The sequence below is a fragment of the Harpia harpyja genome, chromosome 1 (assembly GCF_026419915.1).
Source record: "Harpia harpyja isolate bHarHar1 chromosome 1, bHarHar1 primary haplotype, whole genome shotgun sequence".
Lineage (NCBI taxonomy): Eukaryota > Metazoa > Chordata > Aves > Accipitriformes > Accipitridae > Harpia > Harpia harpyja.
In genome coordinates this window covers 9,448,507-9,461,871 of record NC_068940.1, presented here as the reverse complement: position 1 = coordinate 9,461,871, position 13,365 = coordinate 9,448,507, and the positions used below count along the sequence as shown (strand labels likewise).

The 13,365-nt window shown below is 40.4% G+C and overlaps 1 protein-coding gene across 5 annotated transcripts in view; it reads left to right on the top strand.

Moving 5' to 3' along the window:
* PHACTR1 (phosphatase and actin regulator 1) overlaps nucleotides 1-13,365 on the top strand; it is a 310,398-nt gene that overhangs the window by 220,687 nt on the left and 76,346 nt on the right. For all 5 annotated transcript variants that reach the window (XM_052816285.1, XM_052816100.1, XM_052816445.1 and 2 more), the window contains one exon: nucleotides 10,551-10,631. In XM_052816285.1, coding sequence (XP_052672245.1) covers nucleotides 10,551-10,631 — 81 coding nt within the window. The remainder of the gene's footprint in view (nucleotides 1-10,550; nucleotides 10,632-13,365) is intronic.

The following is a 13,365-nucleotide window of genomic DNA, read 5'->3' as shown; positions in this document are numbered from 1 at the left end:
CTTTTGCAACCAGCATTACACAGGCCATGAAACCTGAACCCATTTTTGTAATTCTAGATGCCAGTATGTTGAACTCTGTATTACTTAACAGGTCTGATTTAATCACTCAAGAAAAATCCCCTGACATGCATGGTAAGGAGATAAAATTCAAGTTCCTTTCAAAGGCAAATTAGATGCCTTTGCACATTTCCCAACAATTAGATAATTGAATAAAGTGTATAGTTTTGTGTGTTGGGATCGAGGGTGTTTTCTCCTGATTCATTAAACACATCCTTTAAAGATAAATACACTCAAGGACAGACATAGATCAAACTGAAGTCCGTGTAGCCCAGTATCTTTTCTTGCAGTCAACAGTTCTGTTTAGTAAAACCATATGCAAGAAGCAGGGTAAGTATGTATTTATCTGGTCCCCTCACATAACATATCAGATTGCAGCACTCAGAAATTCATAAGCCAAAAGCTGCATCCAAATTAAGAAGCCATGTGTGGATTTATCCTCTATTGCTTTGTGTCATTTGAACCCAGTTACGCTTTTGGCCTTAATGGATATCTCTTGCAGTTAATTCCACAATGAAAAAAAGACATTGTATACAAAAGCTCCTTTTTTTTCCAGATGCACCCTTATCATTTTGTTGGGTGCTCCTTATTTCTTGCATTTTATGAGTGAATGCTCATTCATGGTGTTATAGACCTCTGTTGTATTCCCCATCAGTTGCATGTTTTGCAGGGTGAAGACTTCTGTTCTGTAGTTTGCTGTATTGGTGTTTGCTCTAGCGTGGCCCGTGGTCCTGAGGGCAGGTGATGCAGACTGACTCATGTCTCTCCATGTTGTTATGGCCCCAGATCTGGAGCAATGGGTCGTGACCACACTGCATGAGAGCAGGAGCTCGCACTGCTGCCAAAGACCACCTCATACATTCAGAAGGCAAAAGCCCTTCTGGCATGAAAATACCCTCATGTCTGGGTGCAGAAGAGTGCAAGGGCTGTGGGTATGCTTTGAAGGGCTATGCCAGGCCAAGGGAGCCCTGTCTGGTGCAGCTCCCACCAGATGGTATGTAGAATATGTGTACTGATGTTGGCTATCCTGTTTTGTGCCTTGATTTTCCTTCAAGGGAACTATCTGGTTAATGCAAGCACAGCCTAAGTGACAGTCACCATGTATTTCTGTGAATATCAGGAGACCAGGACCTTGGTATAAAAGAAGAGATGTCAAAAAAAATACAGTTTCACTATTACTCTTTACTCCTGTACAAGATACTCCATCCCTTTAATCATTCTTCTTCCATTTTTCCATAACATTTTTAGTTCTGCTGTATCTTTTCGGAGATGGATAACCAGACTTGAATTAGCTGCAGACTAGTACAGTAGCCCAAAGGTGCTGTATTTATTTCCTAATAATTCTGTAACCTTTTTTACTTCCCCAAGCATTAAGATGATGTTTTCAGAGAGTTCTCCGTAGAGTTTCCAAGTGCTGTCTTCTGAGTGGGAATGACTAATTTAGCTGTTAAGTGTGTAGGGCTGCCTTTTCCCAAATGTCTTTTTTGCTCTTTATCAATGTTGAATTTCATCTCACATCATTTAGTATCAGATGAAGACTTCAAATGTGTAAAACATACTGAAATTGCACGTGGCTTTACTGTAGCTTGAACTATTATCAGCTTCCAAACCAGAAAGTAGACTGCACTATTTGGGGTGATAAGACAATGGTGTTAAAGACACTTTGGGGGTTTTTCAGCATTAAGTCTATTATGTACCAACCAGCTAGTGCCATTGCACAAGCTGGAAATATCCAAAGATAATTGCTGGATGATGTGACAGCTGCAATTCAGGAATCTTCTTATTTTGGAGGAAGTGTCTGTTGCTTTGTGATTCAGTCATTTCTATAATCAAGTATTAAATGAATGATTTCCTGTTTGGCTCCTAACAGAGGTCTGTGTTGAAGGGTTGATGCCAGTTCATTCCACTAATAAATGCATTTTTAATTTGCCTGTGCTTAATTGACATTTTCTGGGTGTAGAAAAGTAGTGATAGTTTCCAAGAAGTATTTGAAATCTTAATAGCTTCTCTTGCAAAAAGATGCTAAGCCAACTTTGGATTTAAGTAGGTATTTCTCAGTTGCAAGCTATGCTTGCTAACATTTATTTTAAATAGGTGTACATGTGGACACAGATACACAACTATCCATCTGTTTTGTGTGTCTGTTTGGGAGGCTGCTATGTACTAATTATTTCAGTATAAGTGGAAGAACTGTTTCCTAAACTGTAATTTACTACAACAGTGTTGTTTGTGTAAATACACACTTCGGGTAATGTGCGGGTATTTTTTTAACTATCCCAAATCCCGCTCTGGTGAAATAGAAGCATCCGGCAGATCAAGCTTTCTTCACTGTAGCCAAAATAAGATTTCATTAGCAGTAAAGCACTGTTTTTACACGTCTGTCTGCCTTTGGGTACCAGGCAACATGTTTGTAAAGTTACAGCTGTAAGGTAAACTTAAGCTGTAAAACGAACAGTTGGCTGTTGCTATAGAAAGAGTTGTGCTGCTTGTCTTACTGAGTACAGCTCTCTCTTCTATCAGCAAGGTGATCCTCCCAGCTGGCAAACAAGGGGCCCAAATACTGGCCAGTAGTTTGGTTGTCATCTCCTGGTGGTCTGTCCAAGCGTTCCTCCTCCCTTCTTATCAGCCTGCCACTGTTTTGGTTCTGTCTTGATATTTTCCCCTCTTTTTTCTGTCCCAGGAAAACTGACAAATTCACCCTCAAAGTTACACTGGAGAATCCAGTTTCCTGACATCTGCTAGACTTGTTTCTGTAAATGGTGCTCTGTGTTTTGCTATCTGGATGTGTTGTCTGATGAGGAGCAAATCCAAAAGCAGCAGCTTGCCTGGTTATTTATATCCCATGTGTAAACTCTGTTCTGGAGAGAATTCTGTTCAGCTGCAGAGAGTTGCAGGAGTCATTATCTTATTCTAGCAATGCCCACCATGCTGGTGCTTTGGTTTTTGCTTTGAGGAAGGTCCCTTGAACTATTGTGCAGCAGAATATTGCAAATAGACATTTCTGACATTACAGATGACACTGCAGATCCCTACTGCAGTATCATCTGTCTGGGTACCATCTTCTCAGGGTAAGGGAAACACACTGCAGATATCTCACCCAGCTCTTTGCTAATTTGCTTTTAATATAGTTGTTGTTTGTTGTACGTACAGAAATCTGAGACTTCAAGGTGCCTAAAGCGAGTTGAGTCACTTGTAAAAAGCAACCATTCTTTGGGATGTACAGCTGCTGCTGATGTTCCTACATATATTTTTCAGATGGCATCACTTATCTGGTTGCCAAGGCTTGATGGGTAGAACCCATATTCTTACTGTTTCTTTGATGCTACAACTTCTGCATGTTGTAACACAGAAGCCCGTAGGAGAAACCATCATTTCATCTGCTGGTGGGCCATGTGAAAACATGAATGGATCTCCTATCAGAAGGATTGCATCAGCTCCCTTCTGCTGGCACTTGGGACATAGCTTCATTGCAGTAAGAACTGTGGTGGTGATAGCTATGCTCAATTTATCTTTAATCTAGCTATAGCTATTTAGGGTGCTGGTAGCAGTATGGACTTCAGCACGGGCTGTTCTAGCCTGCCAGGTTTCTTACTTCAATGAAAGCCTTCAAATAAGTCAGTACCACCCCCTCATTACTGTTTTTGATGCCCAAATTATAGATACTCAGAATGCCCAGGGTATGGCTTTCTGTGCTGCAATCACACTGTAATTGCAGAGCAGGTGTACTCTAAGATATGCTATGTTACCTTGTTGCAAATTTCTTTAATTAAGCTACAGAGCCTCATTTTTCATTAAGTTATGGAAAGCAATACCTGTTGGTGGCTCAGCTTTCCAGTTCTTGACCTAGTATTACCTAGGAATTCATGAAAACGCTGTGCAGCAGTTCAGAGGGAAGAACAGGAGGAATGTATTTTCTTCATTTTTTCAATATTCTGCTCAGCTTTCTGAATTTCTCCCTAACTTGCTGTACAACTTCTCAATGGTGACAAGAAAAGCAATTATGTAGAAAGGGGATGAAAATGCAAGTCTTTCCAAAATACTATTGATAGACTATCACAGTTCATTGACACAGCGGTGTTCTGGTTTGCTGTTTATTAGCTGGGCAGTTGAGGGTGGTAACATTTTTCTTAAGGGTGTCTACAGTCTTGTTTTCACTTCCATTTTCTTAGATTTTTTTCAAACACCTTTTGTTATATTTGTTGAATTTTTTGTTTTATCTCCTGTTTTCATGTATTCATCTTCTGCCAGGCTTGCTCTGCTTGACCTGTGAAATCCGTTATGTTGGGTTTCCTTGGATCTAGCTTGAAATTTAGTTGTTTCCCTAGGAAGGCAGCTTCTTTGATTTTTTTTTTTTTTTTCCAGTCCTATATGAAAAAATTACAGTCCATCTGCTCTTGGATTAGGTTTCTGATTTCTTTAGTGCAGTTCCTTCTGTTAATTATGGTAGAGTTGTTCAGATTTAATTTCTCTGCCTTTCCTCATGTTTGCTGAATTCTTGGTTGTATGCTGCATTTCTGAGTTGTGTTACTGTATTGTGATCTTCGCTTAATGTGGTTTGCAGTATATTGACTAGCTCCTGGAATTCTCTGTTTACAGATTTAACTTTGCATCCATTTTCCTTCCAAGTCTGTCCTCTGGCAGTTTACGTGTAGTAATGATCAGTATAAATCTAGAGTTTTCTTAAGGCTGATTTCAGCTTCTTCCTCAGTTTTACTTTCTTTCACCATCAGTAAGGAAGAGAGAATTGAATTTTTATCTGTGGTTACCAGGTGTGGCAACTGTTACACCTCCTAAACTCTTCTGGTTAGTAACTAGGGGTTTTAGGTTTGATCCTGCATTCTCAAAGGAATGTGTATATTTTTACTGTGTAATTTCAAAGGCTTGCATGTTGCAAATGAAGATTTACCAGGCTTCTAGTCCAGCACTTCTAACCAGAGATGGACTGGTGTCTTGAGCTGATCTGAATTTGAGTGGAAGCAAGATGCCCTAATATCATCTTCTCTGTGTTTTAAGTAGTCATAATCTAAAATAAATCCAGTGTTACTTGCAAGACTGGAAATAAAATAAAATTAGTAAGAGTTTAGTGGTTTGGGGTTTTTTTCATTTTGGCCTCTTTTTCCTATTTGATTTGTCTTAATAATAGATTAACAAATTTTAAGTCTAGAAGGATCATTTCCTAGCATAGTGTGATCACCACTGGCCACAGAACAGTTGCTGTTAATGCTTTGCTACTGATCTAGCAGCTGACAAGCCAAGTTTTTTCAACTTGTCTGTACCTCACTTTTTCACTTCTATAATAATGATACTGGTTTGCTTCTAGAGTGTTTTGAGTTATTCCTCCAGTGTGGCATCAATGCTGGGTTTTGTTCCTGTTTTGTTAGTCTGTCTTGTACATGCCACAGAAGTTTTCCAAACGATTCATGTACTGAAAGGGGTTTATTTGGTCAACTACTGTAGTGACACCTGATTTAGAGAGGTATTTATTTATTTATTTATTTATTTTAATCAAGCTTAACTTTTGATACCCACACATCTTCCCCCCACTGATATTCACTTGATTTGTAATCTCATAGAACAGGAGTGCTAGGCTACAGTCAGAACAAGAAATGTCACGGGCGGACATCACAGACAAAAAGGGGCTCCTAATCCTTTCTAGGTAGTAATCTGTCTCAGTCAGGTTTTGTAGATGGTACCATCACAGGAAAACCCAGGCTGAGAATAGAGAGACCCCAAACTTCTGTAAGGAACTTTAATTCTCAAAGATTCAGAAACCTGTTGGAATATTTTTTCTTCCCTCAGGCTTCAGGAGATTTATGAGTGTTTGAGGCCAAGCAAAATTCATATTGAGCACTGAGCAAAGCAAACCAGTTATTTCAACCAAGCTGTGTTTTGGCATTGGTCAAACCTCAGGCTCACAACAGCAATGCTGGGTGTCATGCCACAGCTGTTGAAACAATCCCAAAATTAATGGAGCTCTGTGTGAGCTGACACATTTACATTTTCCTCAGCTCCATCCGAGACTTCATCTGCAGCAGCGTTTCTTTTCTTAAAACTACCCTCTTCAGTCAATTTTGATTTCAGGAGTCGTTTCAGCCCTAATTTTATGCATCTTTATCTCAGCTACTCACCCTTAGCTTCCTTTACGGTCAGTAAAGACTATCAGGCACTTCCAAGGTGCAGTTCAGCCTGGTTTAGATGGTTACATTAGGTTGAGCTCAATCATGCCTGAGACTTGCTCTTAATATATGAGGCCAACTCAGAGGCAAAAGGCCACACTAAAAATTTGTATCAGATGAATCCTGCTCCATTTGATTATCAAGAAAGTCTCCATAGTTGGAAGAATTTCAAGATGATGTAACATGGTTTGATACACAATCCGTCACATCTGAAAATCTCTCCTTCCTTACAAGTCTGAAGGAAATATTGATGGTTGTTTATCTTAACACTGTGCAAAGCAATTGGTTTACTTGTTTCTAATTATTCAGATCTGAATTATTAGCAAAGCAAATTTCTGCCTGTTGAATCCAAATATAATTCTGCTCTAAGCTCCATTGCTGTAATGACCTTTGCTTCCTAAAATCATCATGAAAATTATAGTGGCATTTGAAAGGAGGAATTCATGCAAAACAATCCCCAGTGCTTTTTAAGATAAAGGCCAAGGGCAACCTCATATAAAAGCAAGGTTAAGATTCAACTGGCTAGCACAGGCTGGGGTTTAGTTTCGGTTGTCTGATAAGAAGAAAGGGCAGGACTTGTTTATTTAGTCCGCCCCTTGGTTTAAGCAGCAGCATGACAAGTTATGCAAAGGAGGCCAGTTTATTCTCATATAGATGCAGGTTGGAAGAGTTCATCTGAGATGTTTTTGTCTTGGAGGGAAGGATGGGAGGGACAGAAAGGTTATACATCCTGACTACGTAAACGCCTCTTTGGCTGGTTAATGGAGCAGCAGAAGCGCTTGGCACAGAGGCAGTGGCGAGCTTCACCTTCTCAGCTGGAGAAGCAGCCCACAATCACTGCCATCACAGAGCACAACAGCTTATTAAAGGAATAAAGATAAAACTGTACTTGATTTCCAGAAAGGAGGGGCAGGAAATACTCCTGACCCTGTCAAGCTTTACTGATCTTAATGAGTCTGCCACAGAGATAAAGCTCAGCTTGAACAATGGAGAGGTGCTGCTCCTGAGGGACGAGTTCAAAAACACCAGCTCAGAAACATTAATAAAAACATTTCCCACTGTTTCTTCATCAGAGCTTAAAAGAAACAGCGTACTGCAGAGCACACTGGCAAAATCTGTAAGCATACACCATAAAATACACATACGCTCATTTCTATAAACTAGTAACTGAGACTTTCTTGGAGAATGGGTGAATTTGTTAAGATAACCAGTTTCTGGCATAAGTAGACCCCATAAAGGGGGCTTAATGCTTATTTCTAATCTCCTGGAAGACTGTACAAATGAAAAAAATGAGGTTAATCACCAAGGAAAATTGCCAATGAAGTAATACATCTTTTGTTAAATATTAATTATATTTAATTTTTCCCCATCACAGAATTTACAAGGTTCTCATGAATCAAGGATTAATTCAGAGGTTTTTATTTATCCTCTGCTGTGAATGGATCCCTTCTCAGTGGAGAGTGAATGAATTTATTTTGTATCAGCTTTCTGCTTGAAAAGAAAATCCTTCATAAAAGAACTGGCAATCTTTGCCAGAGAAATCCAGGCCGAGTAAAACATTTCATTGTTCAGGCTGTTAGATCCTAATGAGTTCTGCATCTAAGCGCTTGTGATTTTCTTCCATCTGATCCAGCAGTAGCATAGTAGTTCATGCACTTAAATGTACAAGACTTGTTTGGGAGGAAGATTTCCATTAAAGGAAGGCAGCATGTTCCATAGTTTCACTATAACATCTGTTGTTATCGTTCAGCGCTGCTCTTAGCCCAGCATGCCCTTCCTCTAAATATCTTATTAAACTGGCTTAGTAGGAAAATAATTAATACTTTAAGTCCTGTACCTACTTAGAAAGGATTTAGAAACTGAAAAAATTGTTATAGTCTGAGCTTCAAACTGGAGGGTTGTGGGTTTTTTTCATTCTTGAGCAGAAGCAGATTACCACTAAAAGGGAGTGTCTGAAAAGCCTATGTAAATACAGTCTTCCAAATATATATATTCTGTCTTTGAAATTCTGCTAGACTGCAAAAATAGCCCATGACTTTGAGAAGTCTTGGTCAATACTTGAGTGTCTTCCCCAGCAACTGTTTTGGGAGAGGTGCTCCTGCGCTTCTTTAGAATGTCCTGCTAGTCCTATTTAGCACTTGATCCCCCAGAAGCCTTAACTCCAACCCACAAAATTACCGTGTTTCTTACCACAACTTTAATAATGAGGTGGGACTTTCTAGCCGTGAAGTCGGTAGTAGTGCTGTTACCTTGCATAGCCAGCTGTTGACTAGGCAGGAGGGTGAGATGGTGAACCCGGGTGGGTGCCAGTGAATTTGTATGTAAAATGTGTATCTGTTACTTAGCTATTTATGGTAAAGTACAGAAATATCAGTGTCTTTGTTTTGTGAGCAGTGCTGTTGTCTATATGCAGAAACTGCTGCTTTGCTGCTGTTTCACCCAACTTGATTTCCCACTGAAGAACAAGCTGGGACAGACTGGGTGCTGTTCACTGCTTACGCTAACATAAAATTACACATTCTCAGACCTGTTGGAAAAGGTGTTGGGTGCCGCCAAATTGCTTTTTAAAGTCAATCAGGGTTTTAACAGTTTCTTTGGTGGGACAAAGCTGCAGAGTTAGCTGTAGCTTGTTTTGGCTTTTTTTGGAGGAGCAGCTATTCTTAAGGAGGAAGAGGAAAAAGCTTTAAATGCTGTACCAGAGCAAGGCCCCTTCAGCGCAGGGAAAAGGCAGCTTGGGGAGCAGTCTGCAACGTGACTCCAGAGTCTGATTGTTGGGTATTTCTTTTCAAAAGCATTATTAGAAACTTAGAAATCGAAGTTTCATTGAACATCAGTGAGGTGCCTAAAGCGCTTCTTCAAATGGGGCTAAGGCACTCTGGAAAATTCTGTGGCTGTTGTGTTAGCAGCCTCCAAAATAATACTGTACCATGTGGCTGGCTAATGCATATGGGGTCTTGTGCCTCAGCAAAGGGACCTGCCATTAATTCTGATTGATGCTGAAGTTCAGAGGGTGTGTTCAGGGGAGACCAGGGTTTTTATTAGCTACTGACTGTACCTACTGGCCACCTTTGTCCTGAAGAATACATGTTCAAAACTGATTTAAAAAATGGGGAAAACTAAATTTATCCTATGGAAAAGAGTGAAGCAGAGCTGGCCTTGTTCATACTAAGCCATAAGTATCTGACAGCAAATAAGTTGCAATGAGTGCAGTGCATCAGTATAAACATAGCTAATTCACCAAGTATATCGGCCTCTGTGGGAACAGCCAACATGCAGCAGGGCCAGAAAAGGTTACACCCTCATGTTTTCAGGTATGGAGAGAGGGTTTCGAAGCCTCTTTTGCTTTAAATCTGCCTTGGGCAGACTGGAGATGCTAAGTCCCAGTTCATTTGTATGTGTGTGCATCTGTGCTGGGTCTGATAGGGGAGCATATGGCAAAAGCGATTCACCCTTGACTGTGCCTCTTTTTTGGCAGGCACAGGCTTGTTTGTCACAGAGCACACACAGTTGCAGCCACTCCTGCACATCACTTCTTGCGCCCCTTGCTTGCTGGCTTTCAGCTCTTTGCCTGAATGCATGTCCTTTGTGGTGTTTTGGTTAATTGGACATTGTTTTAATTACTGCTGAACTAAACAAACATGAAATGTCTATCTGTTGTTTTGCTGCCCCAGTGACCACAGTCTCCAAGCAGCCAATACAGGACTTGGGCTCTTCAGACCTGGTGTAAATTGCAGTGGCTCTCATGCAGTTTCCCTCATTTACACCTTTTTTGGGGAAAACCCCCCTCCAGGGAGGAAAAGGCTCCATTAAACAGCTTTTTTTGCACTGTCCCAAATGCCTTGATCTGCTCTCACTGGAATTAGTAGCAAACAAGCCTTGCCTTCCAGGCAGCAGAGGTGCCAGTCATCTTCCGTGGCCTGGGGACAGTCCATGGCCATGTCTTTCATTGGTGTGATCCTTCATGTTGCCTCCTTTCTTGCCTTTTCCTCTCTGGCTTCTGCACTAATTGCTTTTTTCTCCCATTGCTGTCTCTAATTCTCCACAGAAATGCCTGGGTTGTGTGTCAAAATTAAGCAATGGGAGTGCAGACATGCCCTCAAACCAGTCAGTCCATAGCCATTTCTGTCAATAATGGCCATGCTATAGCAGCAGGCGGATTCTCTGGACTGTCAGTAGCCTTTATTTTCAGATGCTAATTTGCCACTGACTTGAAGTGGAGAACAAGCATTTTTTTAAATGCTTTAAAAGGCATAGAGCCTTTTAAAATCGTCATTTCCCTTTTTTCTATTTATATTGACCCTTCTCCTTTGCTTACAGCTTTGGAAAGAAAAATATCAATGAGGCAAAGCAGAGAGGAGCTTATAAAACGAGGAGTGCTGAAAGAAATTTTTGATAAAGGTAAGTGTTCTTCTTTTCGCAACATTAAACTGACATCCCCTATAGTTTTATGGCCAGATATTACATTATTGTAACACTAAGAACTGGGAATACAGTCCTAAATTGCAGAACTGTGCAGAATAAGGTCTCCAAACATCTCTTTTGATTTCACTGTGGGCTGGCCCTCTCCGTTGGATACATGTGGTAGTTACCTAGCAAAAACACTGAAAACTAATCAGAAATGTAAAGCAGTAGAAATATAAATCACAGGAATGGGCAGTAGTTACTCGCTGCAAAACAGCGATGCATCCAGACTGCGGGTAGATGGAGTGGGTCCGTGCCTGCATGTGTTATCATTGTCTGGTTGAGTCACTCCAGGATTAACTATTGTGGAAAAAGGTAATGTTTAAAGGTTTTGGATCCTGATGAGCACAGAACAGTGCACATTCCTTTGAAACAGCTCAGAAGACATAATAATAATAATAATAATTCCTTCTTCAGGATAATTAATTTGTTGAGTTGGTAATGTATTATTTATGCAAAATGCCATTATTTTACAAACACCATTCTTTTACTCTGGTAATGCAACACATATTTGACATCTATTACGTATGTGTCAATCTCTAACTGCAGCTTTTATTTATTTTGCTGCTTCCCTTGTCAATAACTAAGGGAATGAATTCAGTGAATTGTATAAAGACATGCCAAAGTTGCATCTTAATTTCAATAGAACTTATGCATATGCTTTAAAGCCTCATTAATTCAAAGTCTGAAAGTCTTTAACAATACCAGTACAAAACCTGTTAGAAGTCAATAGAAGTTGTAAAACTTTAAAGTTGTAAAACTCCTATATTAGGAGTAGGGTCTACTTCATAAAGTCTGGAGCATTTACATCTACTACCTACTTTTTTAGTCTAGTTTATTAGGAATTTAAATATTTACTAACTCGAACTGTTTATTTTTTTGAAGTGAAAGAAAAAAAACAAACAACCAACATTGCAAAACCAAAGAAGTATGCTGCTTGTTATTAAATTTTACAGTTTTTACCTGTTATGTATTTTAGATGCTTCTAATCCTTTAGATCTAACACTGCCTATGCTCTCACTATGACCTGCTGGCTTGGAGGTCATCCTAGATGCAACTTCAGGGTAGAAACAACTCCTGGCAAAAGGTTTGCCCTTCTCACTGCTTTGGGTTGTCCACATTTTGCAGTGTGACTCAGATCAGATACACAGCCATGAGGCAGGCATCCCTGCGGCCGGCGAGCCATGGTCCAGGCTGTCACACCAAGTGTGTTGCAGTCCAGGGAAGGCCAGGGGATAGCTCCCCATTCAGTGTCCTGGCCAGCTCAGAAGTCAGCCTTCAGTCACACCTCTGTCCATGGTGCGGCCTCCTTCATCCCTGCCACACATCCCACAATTAGCTGCTTTCTGACCCACCCCTACATACACCTAAAGGCATCCCCAGGAAAAATCTTTTCTGTGCAGTCTGACCCTGCTTTCCACGTTGAAACTTGGGGAGGTCCCCCCTGCTTCGCTACCAAAGCGCTACAGCTTTCTCTGTTCATCAAATAATGCTGTAGTTTATAATCTTCTATGTCATCTTGTGAAGCAGATGCTAAGCTGTCTGGAGGTCCTCATCTGAAAAAAGAAATTAATTCCTCTTTATAGTAATTTTTCACCTTTTCATATCAGAAAAAGCTTGTATGAAACACATGCTGCTTCTTCCTATTTCCAGTGCAAAAAGCAGAGACATCAGACTTCTTCACTGTCAGGTGCCACTAAAAGGGAGACTACAATGCAAAACAGCTGGACTTCTTATTCAGGATCCTACATTATTTCCTGCTGGTTGCAAACACAGGAAGCTAAGAATTGCTATGCCTCCTCGAAAGAAAGAGGTAGGGCAGAGAAGTAAGTGGTAATACACAAGAATAGTAGCAGTGGTCGAGTAGCTTTGATGAGAGAAGTGTATGAGAAAGGCAAGATGTGTAGAGCAAAAGCAGTATTTCCTTCAGTGGTGTAATAATCTGAGAGTAATTCTAATAAAGGATATTATATCTCACTGTGAACCTTAAGTAGAAGCAACATTTTCCTTGTAATTCCTGTTAGGTAATCTCTAATCCTTAAGAAAACACAGCAGACTTTACCACTTCATAGCAGAAGGCTTTATTTGATGATGGTAGCACCTTCCATGCCAAGAGGCATCTTGTGCAGAGAATATGTGTAGCCATAATGTTAAATCTCTGTCTCCCTTTCCTAAGAGGTGGACAAAGCAGACAGAATCGGCCTGTGAGTTATTTTGCATTTTTCTTTCTTAAAAAAGTCCATACAGGTCAAAGGAAACTTGTATCGATAGACTGACCCAAGAACAAAAATTCTGGAGCTTGCAGTGTGCTTAGTGTTGGTTTTGTCATATCTTTCATGTTGAAGAAAAACCAAATTAGCTAGTTTGTTTGCCTGCTGTTTAAAATGACACCCTGACCTATTTGCTGGCTTTTCAGAGGACTTTGTGTCATCCCGCAGGTGAAAGTTAGCAGAGCACATAAGTCACAGTGTTCACACATGGGAGAGTCACTGCAGTCCAGCTGCTATTATTTGGGAAACAAGAAATGCTTTTATCACTTCAGTGACCCCCACACTTAAACTAGTCAGGTGAGACCATTCCAGACTGAACTGCAGAGAACTCTTTTCTTGGCAAGGGCCAGACTCATGACCGAATCAGCTTTTGTCATCTTCCATTTCTAGGGTTCTGTAAC